A 16,718-nucleotide genomic window follows, 5' to 3' on the forward strand; every position below is an offset into this window, starting at 1 on the left:
TCTATTTATCCCACTGACTCCGGCCCGCTTAAACCGAGCTCAGTGAATATTAAATTGTCTTCAGCTACTAGTGGCCGAGCCGCGCCCTATGCGCAAGTATAATTTACGGCACCCTTAGGTCGTTTATCACATGTCCCATGGCATAATACCATCTATGACATCATACAAATATAGGGAGCTCTTAGTCTCATCACAAACACATAACCGAGTGCAGTTTTCTTACCTTTGGATTCGCTAGCTTTGTTCAATTTGATCCCCAAGCACGATCCTGTCCGAGCTCTAGCGTACACCTAGTCACAGCCATAGATCAGAATCATCACCAAACCTCAAGTCCTAAACCTAGCCTCAGGACCAATACCGAGCCCTCGGGAAGCTCCAATTCCACCAATCAGGGAGGTGGAATCAAACCCCGAGCCCCCGGGCAAAAACCCTTGAAAATAACGCAAAATCCCCTTTCTGGAAACAGGGTAGCGCTACAAACAGAGCCTAAAACACCCCAGAACACATGGCCTAGTGCTACAGCGCCCAGTGACTAGCGATGTAGCGTTAGTCACAGTACAGCCCTGCACAACATTTTCTCCTTCGAATTTTCCCGAGCCAAACCGAATCAAAACCCAAACAAACCTCAACCAAACTTCAAAGCAACCTCCGAACATCCTCCACTCATCCCAACCACACATAACTCAATCACATGCACCCCAAATCAAAGGAATCACCATGGCTGGACCTAAAGCTCAGAAACTCAATAAAAATAACAACTGAAACCACATAACTTGAACTAGAATTCCTTACCTTTCCTGGATGAGCTTAGCCTAGGTTGTCTCCCACTCTTGATTAGCCTTCTCCTCCTCAAATCCTCAGCCTCAACTTCCTAGGATTCCCACAGAACTTTGCTTAGAAAAACAAACTTAGCACCATTACCAGGAACTGAATATTAACTTCAAAATCTTACATCAAATGGATGGATTGCTCTTGCTAATTTCTTCAAGCCAGACCAAAGACTATAGCCCCAAGCTCCTGCCCAGAATCTCCTTGAGTTTCAGCTTCAAATTCCTTTAGGAATTGAGGTAGAAACCTAAACTGAATGGGTGAAGATATGGCCTCTATTTCCTTCTTTCTTTTTCTTCTTATTTTCTTTTAACTTCTTTCAGACTCTAGACTTTCCACTAAGGCATAAAGCAATTGAACTCTTATCCCTTATAAGCCAAATGACCAGTTTTCCCTCCCTTTATTTCTAAGCCTTTTAATCCACCTAGGGGAATTTTGGTCATTTCACCCAATTCCTGCTAATTCCTCGAGTGTCTCAAATATCTATCGCTTACTTCCCGACACCTAGCTAATCACCAGTTGTATTCCTCAATGTCAAAATAGACTCCAATATATTCTCTAAATTCTGAGAAATACCCCCAGGCTCGCCCCGAGCCGGGTATAAATCCCCGCCGTGACTTTTTCACTAAACCGCTCACTAGGATCGTCTTGAGTCACAGATTACAAATATATCCACATAATAATGTGGTCTCGACAATTTATCACAAATATGTACAGTTATACCCTCAACGGGCCAAAATTACGATTATGTCATTCTAACCTAATCAGGGCCTACATGCATACTAATACACATAGTCATGCATCTCACATATTCAAATAATCATATAACATGCTTTTAATCATTAATTCACATATAATTTAGTTATGCACTCCCAGCACACTAGTCAAGGCCCTTAAGCCTTATTAGTAAATTTGGGTCGTTACAAGATCACTAAAATTAAATGGGCTAGATCACCAAAGAACTATTTATCAACCCATATTTTATAAAACAAGAAAATAAATAATGTAAGCCCAAATAAAAGTCTAACATTCTCCCACTTGGACTACATTAATTTTGCAATGCATATTGTTATACCCAAAAAATAGGAAGGTGCATTCTAGGAGAGTTAAGGGGAATGGTCCTAGGAGACCCCAAGGAGGGTGTGGTCCGAGGAGACCCCAAGGGTGTGTAGGAGGTAAGCCTCCCAAGGTTTTCTAAGTGTTGGCTCGAACGTGTCCAAGGTAAATAGCTAAGGAGGAGGAGTCTCATGCAAGAGAATGGAGGCTTAGACTTTCATAAGGAAAGTCTATACAATGTTCGATCGGACATGTTTGGGAGATGCTAAAGGAGGTTGCCTCAATGTTGTCCAAGGTGAGGTTGCCTCAATGTTGTCCAAGGTGAGGTTCCCTCAATGTTGTCCAAGGTGAGGTTGCCTCAATGTTGTTCAAGGTGAGGTGCCAAGGAGGTTGCCTCGGACCACCTTGGTCCGAGGAGAAGCCAAGGAGATTGGTTCAAGGAGGAACATGGCATGCTAGAGGAGAGTGCATGTTAGAGGAGAGAAGCACATCTCCTACCACCATGCACGTTCAACCCACCAAAAACATGTCCTACCACCATGCATATCCTACCACCATGCATGTTCAACCAGCACTTGCATGGGTAGTGAGTAGGAGGTGGACCAACTAGCTAGAGGAGACTAAGTCAGACACAACTTCAACAACATACGCAGGAATCTCTCATTCTTCCCACACATGGGGAGTTTGTTACATTTCGAATTTTGAATATTTGTAATATAAATATAATAAAATATCCCTATTATAAGGGGATATCAGTTGAGGATCCCAGGCCTATAAATAGAGAACTTATGGGATGAGAGGAGGGTTCTTCTTCTGCTTCTTCTTTCTAGAGAGAGAAAATTGGGACTGTCTATTCTAGAGAGAGAAAGTGCTGAAATTAGAGAGAATTCTTGTATTTTCACAATCTGTACTGAAGAAACTCAGTTGGCTCAGTCCATCTGATCTTGAGTACAGGTTTATAAATCACATCTCTAAGTGGATTAGGCTATTACCGACAATCGGGGCTGAACCACTATAAAAATCTTGTGTGTTATTTACTTTTCTTGTTTATACCGTCTGTTGTCGTTTACATTCTCTTAAAGGTTCGTCGTATTTGACGTTCTCACGTCGTTGGCTAAAAACGCGGTCAACACATATATATATCAAAATAATTTTATTTTAAAAACGACTCATGGGTTGAGTAACGAGAAAAATATTGTGGCCACTTTTAAAAAAACAATAGTTCTTTGATAGTATCTAAAACAACCGGTCCAATTTAATCCTTGATATTGAACTATGATTATCAATTTGCTTTCCAATCAACAAAAAACATTCATAATCACAAATACCAAAGTATTAAATCGACATGGTCAATAAGTCTAGTAGTGTGGTAAGAGAATATGCCCAACATGTGATCATTTATATAACATAATCTCTTTATCGGTCCTCATTTCACTGATACCGTGATGCCTAATAAATAAGCCAGTGAAATAACCAAAGCACTGCTTAATAAATAAGTCAATGTCATATCATTAACTGCGCATAAAACAGTATGATATCCACATCATTAAGCAAATAAACTTAAATGACGATAACAACAATATTATGAACTACATGCTTTCAACTCAACATTATCGAGAATATAACAAAACATAAATGAAAGCATAACTATCCATTGATCAAAAGAAATAAAAAACAACTTGTAGTTCATAAGTTCAACAAATAAATTACAAATAATCATAGTTCATGGTGGATAAAAGAAAACAGAAAAGAAAAATCCCACTAACCAAAAAGATCAAAGGATTCTAAAATGCCCATATCAACAACATGTTTATTAAATAATGATGCATTTAATCATTTGGTTAGAGGATCTGCCAACATCAATTCTGTCTTGCAATTCTTTATAAAAACATCTCATTTCATGACTAGGTCTCTGACAGTAAGATACTTGATCTCCATATGCTTCGAAGCACCACTGATCTTACTATTCTTGGCAAAGAAAACAGCAGCACTATTGTCACAATAGATCAGCATAGGTAAGGAAATAGAATCAACTACTCGTATCTCTGTAATCAAATTCTTTAGCCACACAGCTTGCAAAGATACCCCATAACAAGCTACAAACTCAGCATACATAGTAGATGAAGTAATCAAACTCTGTTTTACACTTTTCCAAGAAATAGCTGCACCAGCCAAAGTGAAAATATATCCAGAAGTTAACTTTATATCATCCAAAGAACCACCAAAATTAGAATCTGAATAACCAACAACTCGAAGATTCTCAACTTGCTTATAAACAAGCATAAAATTCTTGGTTCTCTGCTAATACCTCAAAACTTTCTTTGCCACAACCCAATGATCACACCCAGGATCAGACAAATATCGTCCAAGAACATTTACCACAAAAGCAATATCATGTCTACTGCAAACCTGAGTATACATCAAACTCCCTTTCACACTTGCATAAGGGAAGTTTGACATTTCTTCTCTCTCTAAGTTGTTCTTAGGACATTGTTGCTTACTAAATTTGTCCCCTTTCAGAATAAGGACATAACCAGGTTTACATAGATCCATGTTAAACCTTTTAAGCACACGATGGATATAAGCTTCTTGAGATAAACCAAGAAATTTTCGTTTCTTGTCACGATGAATCTCAATCCCCAAAACAAAAGATGCTTCTCCAAGATCCTTCATATCAAAATTTGTCAACAACAAAAGTTTGGCTCATTTAGTAGTCCCAAATCACCACTTGCTAGTAAAATTTCGTCCACATAAGGAACAAGGAAAATATAACGATTTCCATTGAACTTCATATAAATGCATTGATCAAACTTGTTCTCTATGAAACCAAACGATGTCACAACTTTATCAAACTTCAAGTATCATTGACGAGATGCTTGTTTTAGACCGTAAATAGACATTTTCAATTTGCAGACACAGTTCTTCCTTCCATTTTCCTTGAAACCTTCAGGCTGAGACATATAGACCTGCTCATCCAACTCCCAATTCAGAAAAGCAGTCTTTACATCCATTTGATGCAACTCTAAATCAAAATATGCAACTAAGGCCATAATAATCCTGAACGAGTCTTCTATAGAAACAGGTGAGAAGGTTTCAGTGTAACCAATACCTTCTCTTTGAGTAAAGCCCTTTGCCACTAGACGTGCTTTGTATCTTTCAATTTTACCCTTATTATCCTTTTTGGTTTTGAAAATCCATTTACATCCTATTGGTTTAAAACCAACAGGTAACTGAACCAATTCCCACACATCATTATTCTTTATGGATTCAATTTCATCTTTCATGGCTTCCATCCATTTAGAAGATTGTTCACTTTTAAGAGCTTTACTATAAGTCACAGGATCAACAACATGACCAATATCATATTCTCCTTCTCCAAGATAAACCAAAAAAATCATTAGAAATTGCTGACCACTTTGCCCTTTGAGATCTTCTTAGAGGAATTATTTATGGAATTGCTGCTTGTTGTTGAACACCATTTTGAATGACATCTTCAGTAGCTGGAACTTCTTCAAAGACAAAAGCCTCATCCATAATGGGAGCATCAACAACAGGAGTAGGAATAGGATCATCATGAGTATCATCTGTCTGTATTATATCATCTCTTGAAAGAGATAAATGAATAAAAATTCCACCAAATGACTCCCCTGTTTCAAGAGATGGAGTAGAAACTTTCTCAGCAATATCAAATTCCAGAAATTTGGCAATTTGAGATTCAACAATTCTTGTATCGCGAGTAGGACAATAAAATCGATAACCTTTTGAATGAGCTAGATAACCAATGAAAAAACAGCGAACTGTTCTGGGTCTAACTTTTTCAAGTTAGGATCATAAATCTTCACTTCAGCTGGACAACCCCATACGCGAAAATGGTTCAAACTAGGCTTTCTATTAGTCCATAACTCAAAAGGAGTTTTGGGTACAAATTTACTTGGAAATCGATTCAGGATGTAAGTAGCAGTCAAAATAGCTTCACCCCATAAGAACTCTGGCATATTAGATCTACTCATCATACTTCTGGTCATATCCATAAGAGTACGATTGCGTCTTTCAGCAACTCCATTTTGTTTAGGAGTACCAGACATAGTGTATTATGCAATGATACTACTATCCTGTAAGTACTTAGCAAAAAGCCCCATATTTTGTCCAGTCTCAGTGTACTTGCCTTAATACTCACCTCCACGATCCGAACACACAATCTTGATAACTTTTCCTAATTGTTTCTCAACCTCAATCCGAAATACTTTGAAGTTATCAAAAGCATCCGATTTATTTTTAATCAAATAAGTAAAACCACATTGAGAAAAGTCATCAATAAAAGTGATAAAATATTTCTTCCTACAAAGAGTAGTAGAATAAGGCCCACTGATGTCGGTGTGTATAATATCTAATAGATTCTGACTGCGAGTGGCATTTTTCTTACGAGTTTTGATTAACTTCCCTCGAGCACAATCAACACAATTGTCCAAATCAGAAGCATCAAGAGGCACTACAAAAAATAAGTCTTTTAGCTACCAATATATTAGTAGCAAATAATATCTTTTTGGTAGCTAATATAGTTTTTGCTACTAAAATTTTTTGGTAGCTAGTTCGTAGCTAATACCCCGTCGTTAAAAGTATTTTGCTACCGAAAAAATTAGTAGCAAGTGCTCTTTATTTGCTACTAATTTTTTGTAGCAATACATATTATATTTAGTAGCAAAATATTTAGATTTTGCATCACTAATTTTGTTTTTGCTACCAAAAAATGGTAGCAAATGTTTTCATCGAGTAATTAACAGAATGATTAATTAGTAATAAGATTTTGATGGTATATTAATTGGTAGCAATATATTTTAAAGTTGGTAGTTAAAAAAATATTTTCTACTAGCAAATTGACAAATATTTTTATTTGGTAATTTGTATTGTATTTTTTCTTTGTTCTTTTTGCAATTAATTAATTATAATTATTCAATAATTTTAATGTAAATAAAATATCAAAATAAATATAAACTTATGATAAATATATACTGTATACATTACATTGATGACGAAAACAAAGAAGGTTAGATTAATTAAAAATATTACAACTTTACAAGATACAAAATTCATATACAAGATGCAAGGATTGCTGGATTAATTAATAGAAGAAATTACAAAATCGTGTAATGCATATTGGCTTTCCTCCAAATTCAAGTGTAGAACAGCAGTTATTAATCTTCAATCTACCAGCTAACATTATAAACATCTTCAATCTTTTGCGCCAATTGCGTACAAAGAAAAAATATATAATTATGATGAATTATCAATGAAATAACTGAATATACATACATTTTCGAGTAAGACATTGCAGATAGAAGAAATATATAACTATAAAAGAGAGATATATATGTTGCTGGTAGAGGAATTATATGAGAGAGAGAGAGTGATGAGACATTGCTTGATTCCTTTGCTCCAATGTCAAGAATGATAAGTATTTAATTATTTATATATGCATATATATATATATATATATATTGATGATATATTCTATAAATGGGAGCAGTTTCTTGAGAGTGAGTATTAGTGGTGAGATAGCGCTATTTTGGCGCCAATAGATTTAGTTACCAAAAGAAAATGGGTAGCTAAATTTAGTAAATAGCTACTAATAATTTTGGTAGTAGAAATATTTGGTCTTATATTTTTATATTTTGTAATTAAATCATTTTGCTACCATAATTTAGTAGCAAAATATAATTAATTGCTACCAATAATATTATGAGCTAAAAGCTTGGTAGCTAAAAATCATTTTTGTTGTAGTGAGGAGGAAGAATATCAGCTTTAATCAATCTATCAACTCATTCTTTGGAAATATGACCTAACCGTTTGTGCCACAAGAGTAAAGAATGTTCCTTGATACGAGATCTCTTAGCCACACTATTCTCAACATTAAAAGAGGAAACCAAAGGAGCCAAAGATAATTTGTAGAGACCATCAGAATAAAAATAATGTCCAATAACTTTGGAGTCAAACATAATATCAACTTTAGAATTCGCAAAAAGAAACGATATCCTTGTTTATCCAAAACCGAAAGCGAAACTAAATTTCTCTCAAAAGTAGGAACATAAAAAGCATTGTGCAAAACAAGCTTAAAACTAGTATGTAATTCAAGAATAAAGGTGCCAATAGAACAAACTTCAACTCCAACATCGTTTCATACTTTAAGTTTTGACTCCCTCTGATTTGGTTTCCTGAGATCCCTTAGCCCCTACAAAGTAGTAGTAACATGAACTGTGGCACCACTATCCAACCACCAAGAATCAATAGGAACGTCAACTAGATTAGATTCAAAACAAACATAAGCTAAATGAGTGTTGTTCCTTTGAGTTTTGAAGCTCCATTTTCCTTTATTTGGCTTGAGTTGAGAAACATAATGAGCTTACTCATTCTTCTCCTTTTTCAGCTTCTTGTAGTTGGACCCAGTCAGAATTTGAATTGAAGAATTGTTGTTGTTCACAGAAAAAGAAACTACCAGATAAAAGAAAAATGACAAAACTTGATTAAACTATGAGCATATCAAGAAAATATATAAATAGAGTCAAGATGGTCATCACAAACTCCCCTTTGGGGTGAGAATATAATACACATATGATCTATTTCCATGAAGTTAAATAGAAAAAAAAATATATAAATTAAAAATTTATTACCTTTGGGCAAATAAATTCTCAAATCATATATATTAATTCAAACCAAACAAAATACACATAAAAATTATTACTTTTGGGCAAATAATTTTAAACATGCATTATAATCAACACACTTCATGAGACATTAATTAATGTATATAACTACCTCCTATTACCTCCTTTGGGCAAGTAATTATACTGATCAATTATCCAAGAAAAATATTTTCTATAAATTGAAGAAATTTGGCGATAAAACAATAATTGAAAAATAATGTAATTAAATCACTTTGATGATAATAATTATAATATTTTCAACCAAATTCCCAAAAAATTAAAAAAAAATTGCTCATTAAATTTATGAATGACCAAAACAATGTGTCCCACCATAACACATTGTTTAGTCATCAAATAATCAAGTTTGATACTTTAGAACAACAAAGAATGTAGGATTTATTTAAGAAAATTAAAACCTATAGTTAGAGTGGAGAGTATAGGAAAAACAAAGGTTGATCAGGAGAGTGAGTATGTTCAAAGGAACGAACAAATACCCAAATAATTTTCTGTGATTTAAAGTTTTCAAAAAAATTAGACAAAAATAATTATTATGATTTCATAACTGAAAAAATCATATTAATTAATTAATAATTATTTGTTGATGTCAAAAAATTAATTAAAAATCACAAAAAAATCAAAAATTAAATTCTAATGAATGTGGAAAAAAAATCGTCGAAAAATGTTGCTCGGAAGTGCCGCACTCGCTCCTACTCTCCGCTGCTGCGAGTGGGCGTCATCGAAAAAGGTTGTCCTCAACCTCCAGCCAGCCTGAATTTGTTGTTAGATATTCATAGAACATGTTATCAATAATTTTGCATACAACTTAGAACACAATAAACAATTAAAGAATATAGAGAACATACCTGATTCAGCCATAGAGAAATTGTGAATTGTTAGTCCAATACTAACCATCTAAGCTTTCCTCCCTAGGACCTCTAATTCTGAAGCAGATTATCAGACTACTAAATAGCGATGAGATTATTCATATATATATAGAGTTAGAGAGGGGACTTAACTTATATAAACTTAGTTGGACTGGGCCTCTTTATCAAAAACTTCAGTTAACTAGAAAGCCCACAGTGCTGCCTCAACTAAACTACTATAAATACTAAGCCCATAAACAAGAGATCACTAAAATTAAATGGGCTAGATCAGCAAATAATTATTTATCAACCCATATTTTATAAAACAAGAAAATAAATAATGTAAGCCCCAATAAAAGTCTAACATTTGTGTGATAGTTTATTTTTTATCAAGTGATTGAAGCTCTTTTTTTTTCTTCAAATTTATCAAAGGACATTGTGAGATACATTAGAAACTAAAAATAGTTGATGTATGTATATTATTGTCTATATTATGACTTTTTTTATTTTTATTTTATTTCTATTATTAATTTCTTTTTAAATATTATTGTATTTTATATCTATGTCAACGTTGTGTTTAAATATCATATATGTAGAGATTATTGATATAAATATTTATATATACTATAGAATTGTAATTATTTCTATTATATATAATTTAAAATAGTGAACCAATTTTTATTAAAATTATAGATAATGTTTACAACTTTAAAACTAAACAAACATACATTGTATGTTGCTTCTACCTAGTATAAATATATAAATATCATCCATACAAATCCAGCATCATATCTAAGAATAACATTTTTTAAATAAAATTCTTAAATACAATATTTTTAAAAAATAATTTTGAAGACTTGATAAAAACTTAAAAGTTAACTATATTTGAAAGAAAAAAAAAAGTTTGGACTTGCTAGGGTAAGTAAGAGGTTGAGGTGTGGTATAGTTTTAAGGGATTTTACAATTATATATATAATATAAAATAATTATAAAATATCCTACAAAATTGTATTTATAGAAATGTCTTACCAAATTATAAAAAAATATCAGATTCCAAAAATAATATATTTAAATTTGAAACTTTCCCAAAATTCCATTTTTCCCGTTTTTCTAGATTTTATAAAGAAACATTTTGATTACTTAAAATGTTAACAAGTTACCAATTGATTACTTTTTCATGAAAATTTTATTTTTAGAGCATATTATTTTATATACATTTTGGTTACCTCCAAAATTTATTCGTTGAAACTTGTTTTTATCTTAAGACACCGATTAGTCATTTTTAAGTTATATTATGGTGTCTTATTATTTAAAATATTTTTACGTTGCCGATTAGTAAATTTTTAAAAACTAATGAGTTACAACAAAATATAACAAATTACTATATAGTTTATTATTAAAAGTTACTTTAATATTCTATACAGTAACTTTTTTAATAAAAAGTTTTAATTCACTTTTTAGTCACTAATGTAATTTACATGGGAGTAATAATATTTTTTATATTAATCAAACAAAAAATAAACTTAAAAGTTACTTTCGAATTATAATAATAAATACACATTTCGGTCTTTTATTATTAAGTTTTGTTTGATAAAATTAAAAAGCAACTACATAATTACTTTTTAAATACAAGACATAAATTACTTATTCAAATTATTAAGAAACATTTATGTTTAAACGTTACTTTTTAAACACAACATAAAAACTACCCCATCCCCATCATCTTCTTTGGCAACGTCAAGAAACTCATGCTGTCATATACCAAAATGATCATCTTCAAAGTAGTAGGTTGCGATGGTACTACTCTTAAGCCCAAATAACCAACGATGTGGCCAGAAAAAACTTCTAAAGTCGCGAAATACCCACAAACTCTTTGGAAAAAAGCCGAGATATAGCCGAAGTGAATGACTGAGTTGTGCTCCTCTCGAAGAGCTCGTTCCTCCCGAGTCTCGGGGTGGTCGGAGTTGGCTGAAAAATGTAGTCAAAATGTCACCGATGCTATCTTTGACTGGCGCGTGTGGTGGCTTCCGGCAACCGATGACGACGAAACTTCATCGACGGCCGCTCTTTCTAGTGGTCTGACACGTATATGGAATGATGCTGTGGTGGTTGGCGACAGTGATGATAGAATAGAAGAAGAGAGAGAGAAAGTATTAAGTTGTATTAAGTTTAAAAAATGGTATAGAAAAACGTTATATTTGTAATTGAAAAAAGTAACGGTAAAAATGTAAATAAAATGCAAAAATAAATACTCCATGTATTTTTTCCTAGTTTTAAGGCCGTTTTGAAAGTGGGAAAAAGCCCAGTAGATTAACAGTTCATGTAAGCCCATGTACCCAGAATCATCCACAACATGCCATTTGTTGAGTAACCAAATGGATTAAAGAAGTCATGCCGAGTTTCGTTGGCGCGTGACTTGTCGCGTTGATTGAAATTGAGATTCTTCAATAATTTTTATTAATACTTTGAAATAATACCATTTTTTTTTTCTTCCATTACATCAGAAGAGTTTTCGAATACTAATTTCAACACTATATATCTTATTTACCATATTTTAAAAACAAAAGTAAAATTATAAAAGAGCTGTTTTTAAAAAAAAAAAATACATATAAGGGCTAGTTGAGTTTTATACAAAATAGATTTAAAAGTTCATTAAATAAAATAATAAATAGCAAAATTGATATATACAAAAAAAAAATACCTAATTCCTAATGTTATAAATTGTAATTTAAAACTAAAATAGTTGCATGTGGAAATAGAAGTGATTAAAAGTAAATACAAAATCGGTCTTAATGTTAATTTCTTTTAGAGCAAATCTCTCCTTGTATGAGATATATACTTTATAGCTAAGAGGTGGTGATTGTTCAAGGTTTTTTATATATTTGTTTTTTTTACAACATTAAGCAATGTGGTAGAAACTGTGTAATTTTTAGCAATGATAATAAGTGATAAACTTCAACTTCTGGTGATAGTGAAAAGCTACATACCTATAACTTCCAAATAAATATAGGAGGGCCACATTAGAGCAAGTCCAATGTTTGTTGTCAAATTGAGTGCTTGTTGACTTTCTCTAATAGGCAACTCAATGCATTAACCAATAAAAAAAAGAAAAAAAATAAAATTAAAGGCAACGTTGCCACTGCTAGGCACCTCAGCTTCCAATCCCCCATCTCTGACATCTCAGACAAGTATTTAGGCAAAGCAACTCCCATTAGAATTGGCCTTAATGAAAATGTAACTAAATATTAAAATAAAATAATAATTTATATATAATTTATTCCATGTGTGTATTGAAAAAAAATATATCTATAATTTGGGAGCAATGACCACCTCTTAGCTATATGTAGGTTTGCCAATGACATCTGACAATATGTAATTTTCGATGATTATCAGGGACAATACTGATAATTTCTCTTTATTTGTGAAAAAAATAAGTAAAATAAAAAAAATGGTCTAAACTTATGAAAATTAAAACCATAAAATAATATACATTTTTGCAATGGTATATATGTTAATTAAATACAATTTATTTGAAATATTTTTTATCCATATAACAACAAAATGAACATAAATATAAATATTCATAAAATAAAATAAAATAATTTTGATAACAAACAATATAATAAACTTATGAGATAAAAATAATTGAATAATCATAGCTTAACATTCTCATTCAACATTGATTCATATATATAAATTAGGAGAAAATTTAATTCTAAGGTAATAAATAAATTACTTAAATTAATAAATATCTAAAAATAAATATAAATTTATTATAATATATATTATTTTTTTGTCGGGAATATATATTATATCTTTTGAATATCTTCATCCTAATGTTATCTCATAATATCTATATAATATAGAGATTTTAGTTGTTAGAAAGAATACCATTAATAATTTCTTTGGACATTTATAAGATAAGAATTTAAATTTTAATGTCATCTTAAATTCTTGATTGGTGTCTAATCATACAAATTAAGACACATAGTTGATTAATTTGATAATTTGTTAATAAATCAATATTTTAATACATAAAATTACACCTATTTTGGACAATAATTTAAATCCTATGATAATATTATTTGGTTAAAAATATGTCATACATAATATTTTATTTCTTGCTTATTATTATTATTAAACAATATTAATACTAAAATTTACTTAACCTAATAAAAGAATAAAAGTTAATAGTTAATTCTATTCATATATTTTAATGAATTAAATTGTTACTTTTAGTTTAGAAATATTAACTTATTCAAACAAAAAATATATATATACACTTATTTATTTTTAATTTGTAGGATTATTAAATTTCTTTTGAGAGAGTGAAGAGAGCGAGTAGGAATGCGCGCGTGAGAGTAGAGTAAGTGAGCTCTCTTTGATTCTAGAAAGGTCTTTTATCGTCTGATAAAACCTTGGAGTTTCTTTGCTAGGGCATAACTCTCTCAAAAAAGGGTTTTATCTTCATTTTCTTCTTCCTCATCTTCACCACTGCTACTACTCTCCACACTTTCGGAGCTCCCAACCTAATCTTTCAGACCAAGCTCATTCTCTATTTCAGCTTCAAGGTACATGTTTCTTATTTTCTTCTATTCAGATTCTATGTAGCTGAAGCTTTTTATTCATTTCCTCCATTAACAATTCAACTCAAGTGTTTCATTTTTCAGTTTGTTTCTCGGATGTCAAACGGACTTGTATCAATTTTATAGCTTTTCTTTATTGACTGTTAGCAGACTTTGAAATGGCGACTGCTCAGCTCACCGCATCCTCAATTTCGGGTAGGAGTTTGCCCTCGTTCGAAGGGCTCAGGCCATCTTCCGTTAAGTTCGCCTCTGCTGGACATGTCAAGCTAGTCGGAGTTAGTCAGAGGTCTTTCAGGGGTCTCGTAGTTAAAGCTGCTACCGTTGTTGCACCCAAGGTAATTATTTTTTGCCCAAATTGTGCTCTTTACCGTTAATCCCTTGTTTGATATTTTCAAGTGTGCCAATTTTGTTTACCCATTTGTGGTTTTGTATAGGTTATTTTGTATCTATTTATTTCTTCAAAGTTTGTTGGCATACGCATTGTGTGGCTCTTTTAGCTTAGATTTATATAATGGGATTAGCTTTAAAAATTATATGGTGTTGTAGTTGTTAAAGAACGTGACTTTTGGACTGAGTAATATCGAATAACTATTGACTGATTGCCTTTGTTGCTGTGTGCTTGAAAATGTGCTGCGTGAAGTGTGTAAGTGTTGTAAGTGATGTTGAGTGCGTGTGAACATAATGAAAATGGTCTTATCATTAGGCGTACATCTTTTACCACATTAAGTATGGTTTATGAAATTTATCTCCATCGTTTGGCTTTCTCTCTTGCACTTTGAATTGTTTTCTTTATTTCGTGCCCCGTTTAGAGTATGGTTTTTGGTGTTACTTGTAAACCTCTATTTTTAACTGCCATACATCTACAAGGTTGAGGGTTCATACCATAAATAATAGTAAATATTTATACGCTGTCTTGATATGTTAAAATTGCTTTTGTATATTATCTTACATGTAAAATGTGATTCCAAATTTCAGTACACATCAATCAAACCTCTGGGTGACCGAGTTCTCGTGAAGATCAAGATCGCAGATGAGAAAACTCAAGGTGGGATATTGCTTCCAACCACAGCTCAAACAAAGCCTCAAGGAGGAGAGGTGGTTGCTGTTGGAGAAGGCAGGGCAGTTGGGAAGGCCAAAGTGGAAGTCAGTGTGAAGGTAAATGGTTTTGTTTATAAAATCTTGATAATTGCTTTTTTATCTTAATAAAAGACTTTGATTTGTGACCCTTGAATGCTTTTGTCAAGTAGACTGGCAGCCAAGTTGTATACTCCAAGTATGCTGGGACCGAGCTGGAATTCAATGGTTCAAAGCATCTTATATTGAAGGATGATGACATTGTTGGTATTCTTGAAACGGATGATGTCAAAGATCTCAAGCCCTTGAATGACAGAGTCTTAATCAAGGTTTGTTATCTGGCAACTTGACTCAATTAAATGATACGAGGGCATAAATTCTCCTTTCATATGATTATTTAATCCTCTTAAGAGTCATGTTATTGAATGGGGTTGCATTGGAAAAATGTACTGTTGTTCACGATGGTGTACAATGGTATTGATACACTTGAACTATGTACTCTCAGATTGCAGAGGCCGAGGAGAAGACAGCAGGGGGCTTGTTGCTGACCGAAGCAAGTAAGGAGAAGCCCTCAATTGGCACGGTGAGTGTTGGATATTCTCTTATGCGGTTGAACAGGACTTATAATTGTTACCTCTTGGAAGTTGGATTGTTGATTATGGTTGCTATCGTTTTGACAGGTAATTGCAGTTGGACCTGGTCCTTTAGATGAGGAAGGGAACAGGAAACCACTATCCGTTGCTCCTGGGAACACTGTTATGTACTCTAAATACGCAGGGAATGACTTCAAGGGCAAAGATGGTGACTACATAGCTTTGAGGGCGTCAGATGTTATGGCTGTGCTTTCGTAGATGTCTCAGTTGTCTCTGTAGGATTTGCACACCCTGTACTGTCTGAATTTTGTGGCGGAGTTGAGATTTTTCTTCTAAAGGAACGTTAAATTTTTTAATGTAGCACAAAATATAGCACATTTCCAATATAATGGTAGAGTTTTTGTGCCCTTGAAGCCTTAGTTTTAGAAAATTGGATGAATAAATAAGACAATTAAGAATTTGATTATCAAGTATCTCTTTACAATTCATAAGTACATATAGCAGAACAACTAATAACAATTGGTTTACATGCGATGATAGGATCACTGTGTGGTCTATCGTCTCATTCTCTGTCCATGGAATATAAAGTCAGACAGACATGTAATTTAATTCTTTACCTATCTCACGTGATAGCACTTCTATATGGATGATCCAGATACAAAGCTCGCCCCAACTAAAGCACTTTGACAATTTAAAATTTCCTTTTGATGCAATTTGTCAGTAGACAAAGCCCCAATTCATGAAATAATTTTTTTTCGCAAATTGTAATCACAGCAGTTCGCATATGAAATAGAAGTCAAAGACCCAGTATATATGAAAATTAACATTAATTTTAATAAAATATTTTTATATTTAACTAATATAATAGTTTGTGAACACTTCAATTTAATTAAAATAAAATTAAAAATTAAAAAAAATTAAAATAGAATATTTTTAAGATATTTTACAATGATAATTATTTTAAAATAATAAAAAATTAAACAAATTAAAATATAATATTTTTTAGATATTTTATAATGA

The 16,718-nt window shown here is 32.4% G+C and overlaps 1 protein-coding gene across 1 annotated transcript; it reads left to right on the forward strand.

Moving 5' to 3' along the window:
* The first annotated feature begins 13,859 nt into the window (after positions 1-13,859).
* Positions 13,860-16,111, forward strand: LOC133797334 (20 kDa chaperonin, chloroplastic). Its single transcript, XM_062235205.1, has 6 exons — positions 13,860-14,016; positions 14,182-14,366; positions 15,007-15,186; positions 15,279-15,434; positions 15,611-15,688; positions 15,786-16,111. The coding sequence occupies exons 2-6, from the start codon at positions 14,190-14,192 to the stop codon at positions 15,954-15,956; spliced, it is 762 nt and encodes a 253-aa protein (XP_062091189.1). The 5' UTR covers positions 13,860-14,016; positions 14,182-14,189; the 3' UTR covers positions 15,957-16,111.
* Positions 16,112-16,718: the final 607 nt, after the last annotated feature.

This window comes from Humulus lupulus, chromosome 8 (assembly GCF_963169125.1).
Source record: "Humulus lupulus chromosome 8, drHumLupu1.1, whole genome shotgun sequence".
Taxonomy (NCBI): domain Eukaryota; kingdom Viridiplantae; phylum Streptophyta; class Magnoliopsida; order Rosales; family Cannabaceae; genus Humulus; species Humulus lupulus.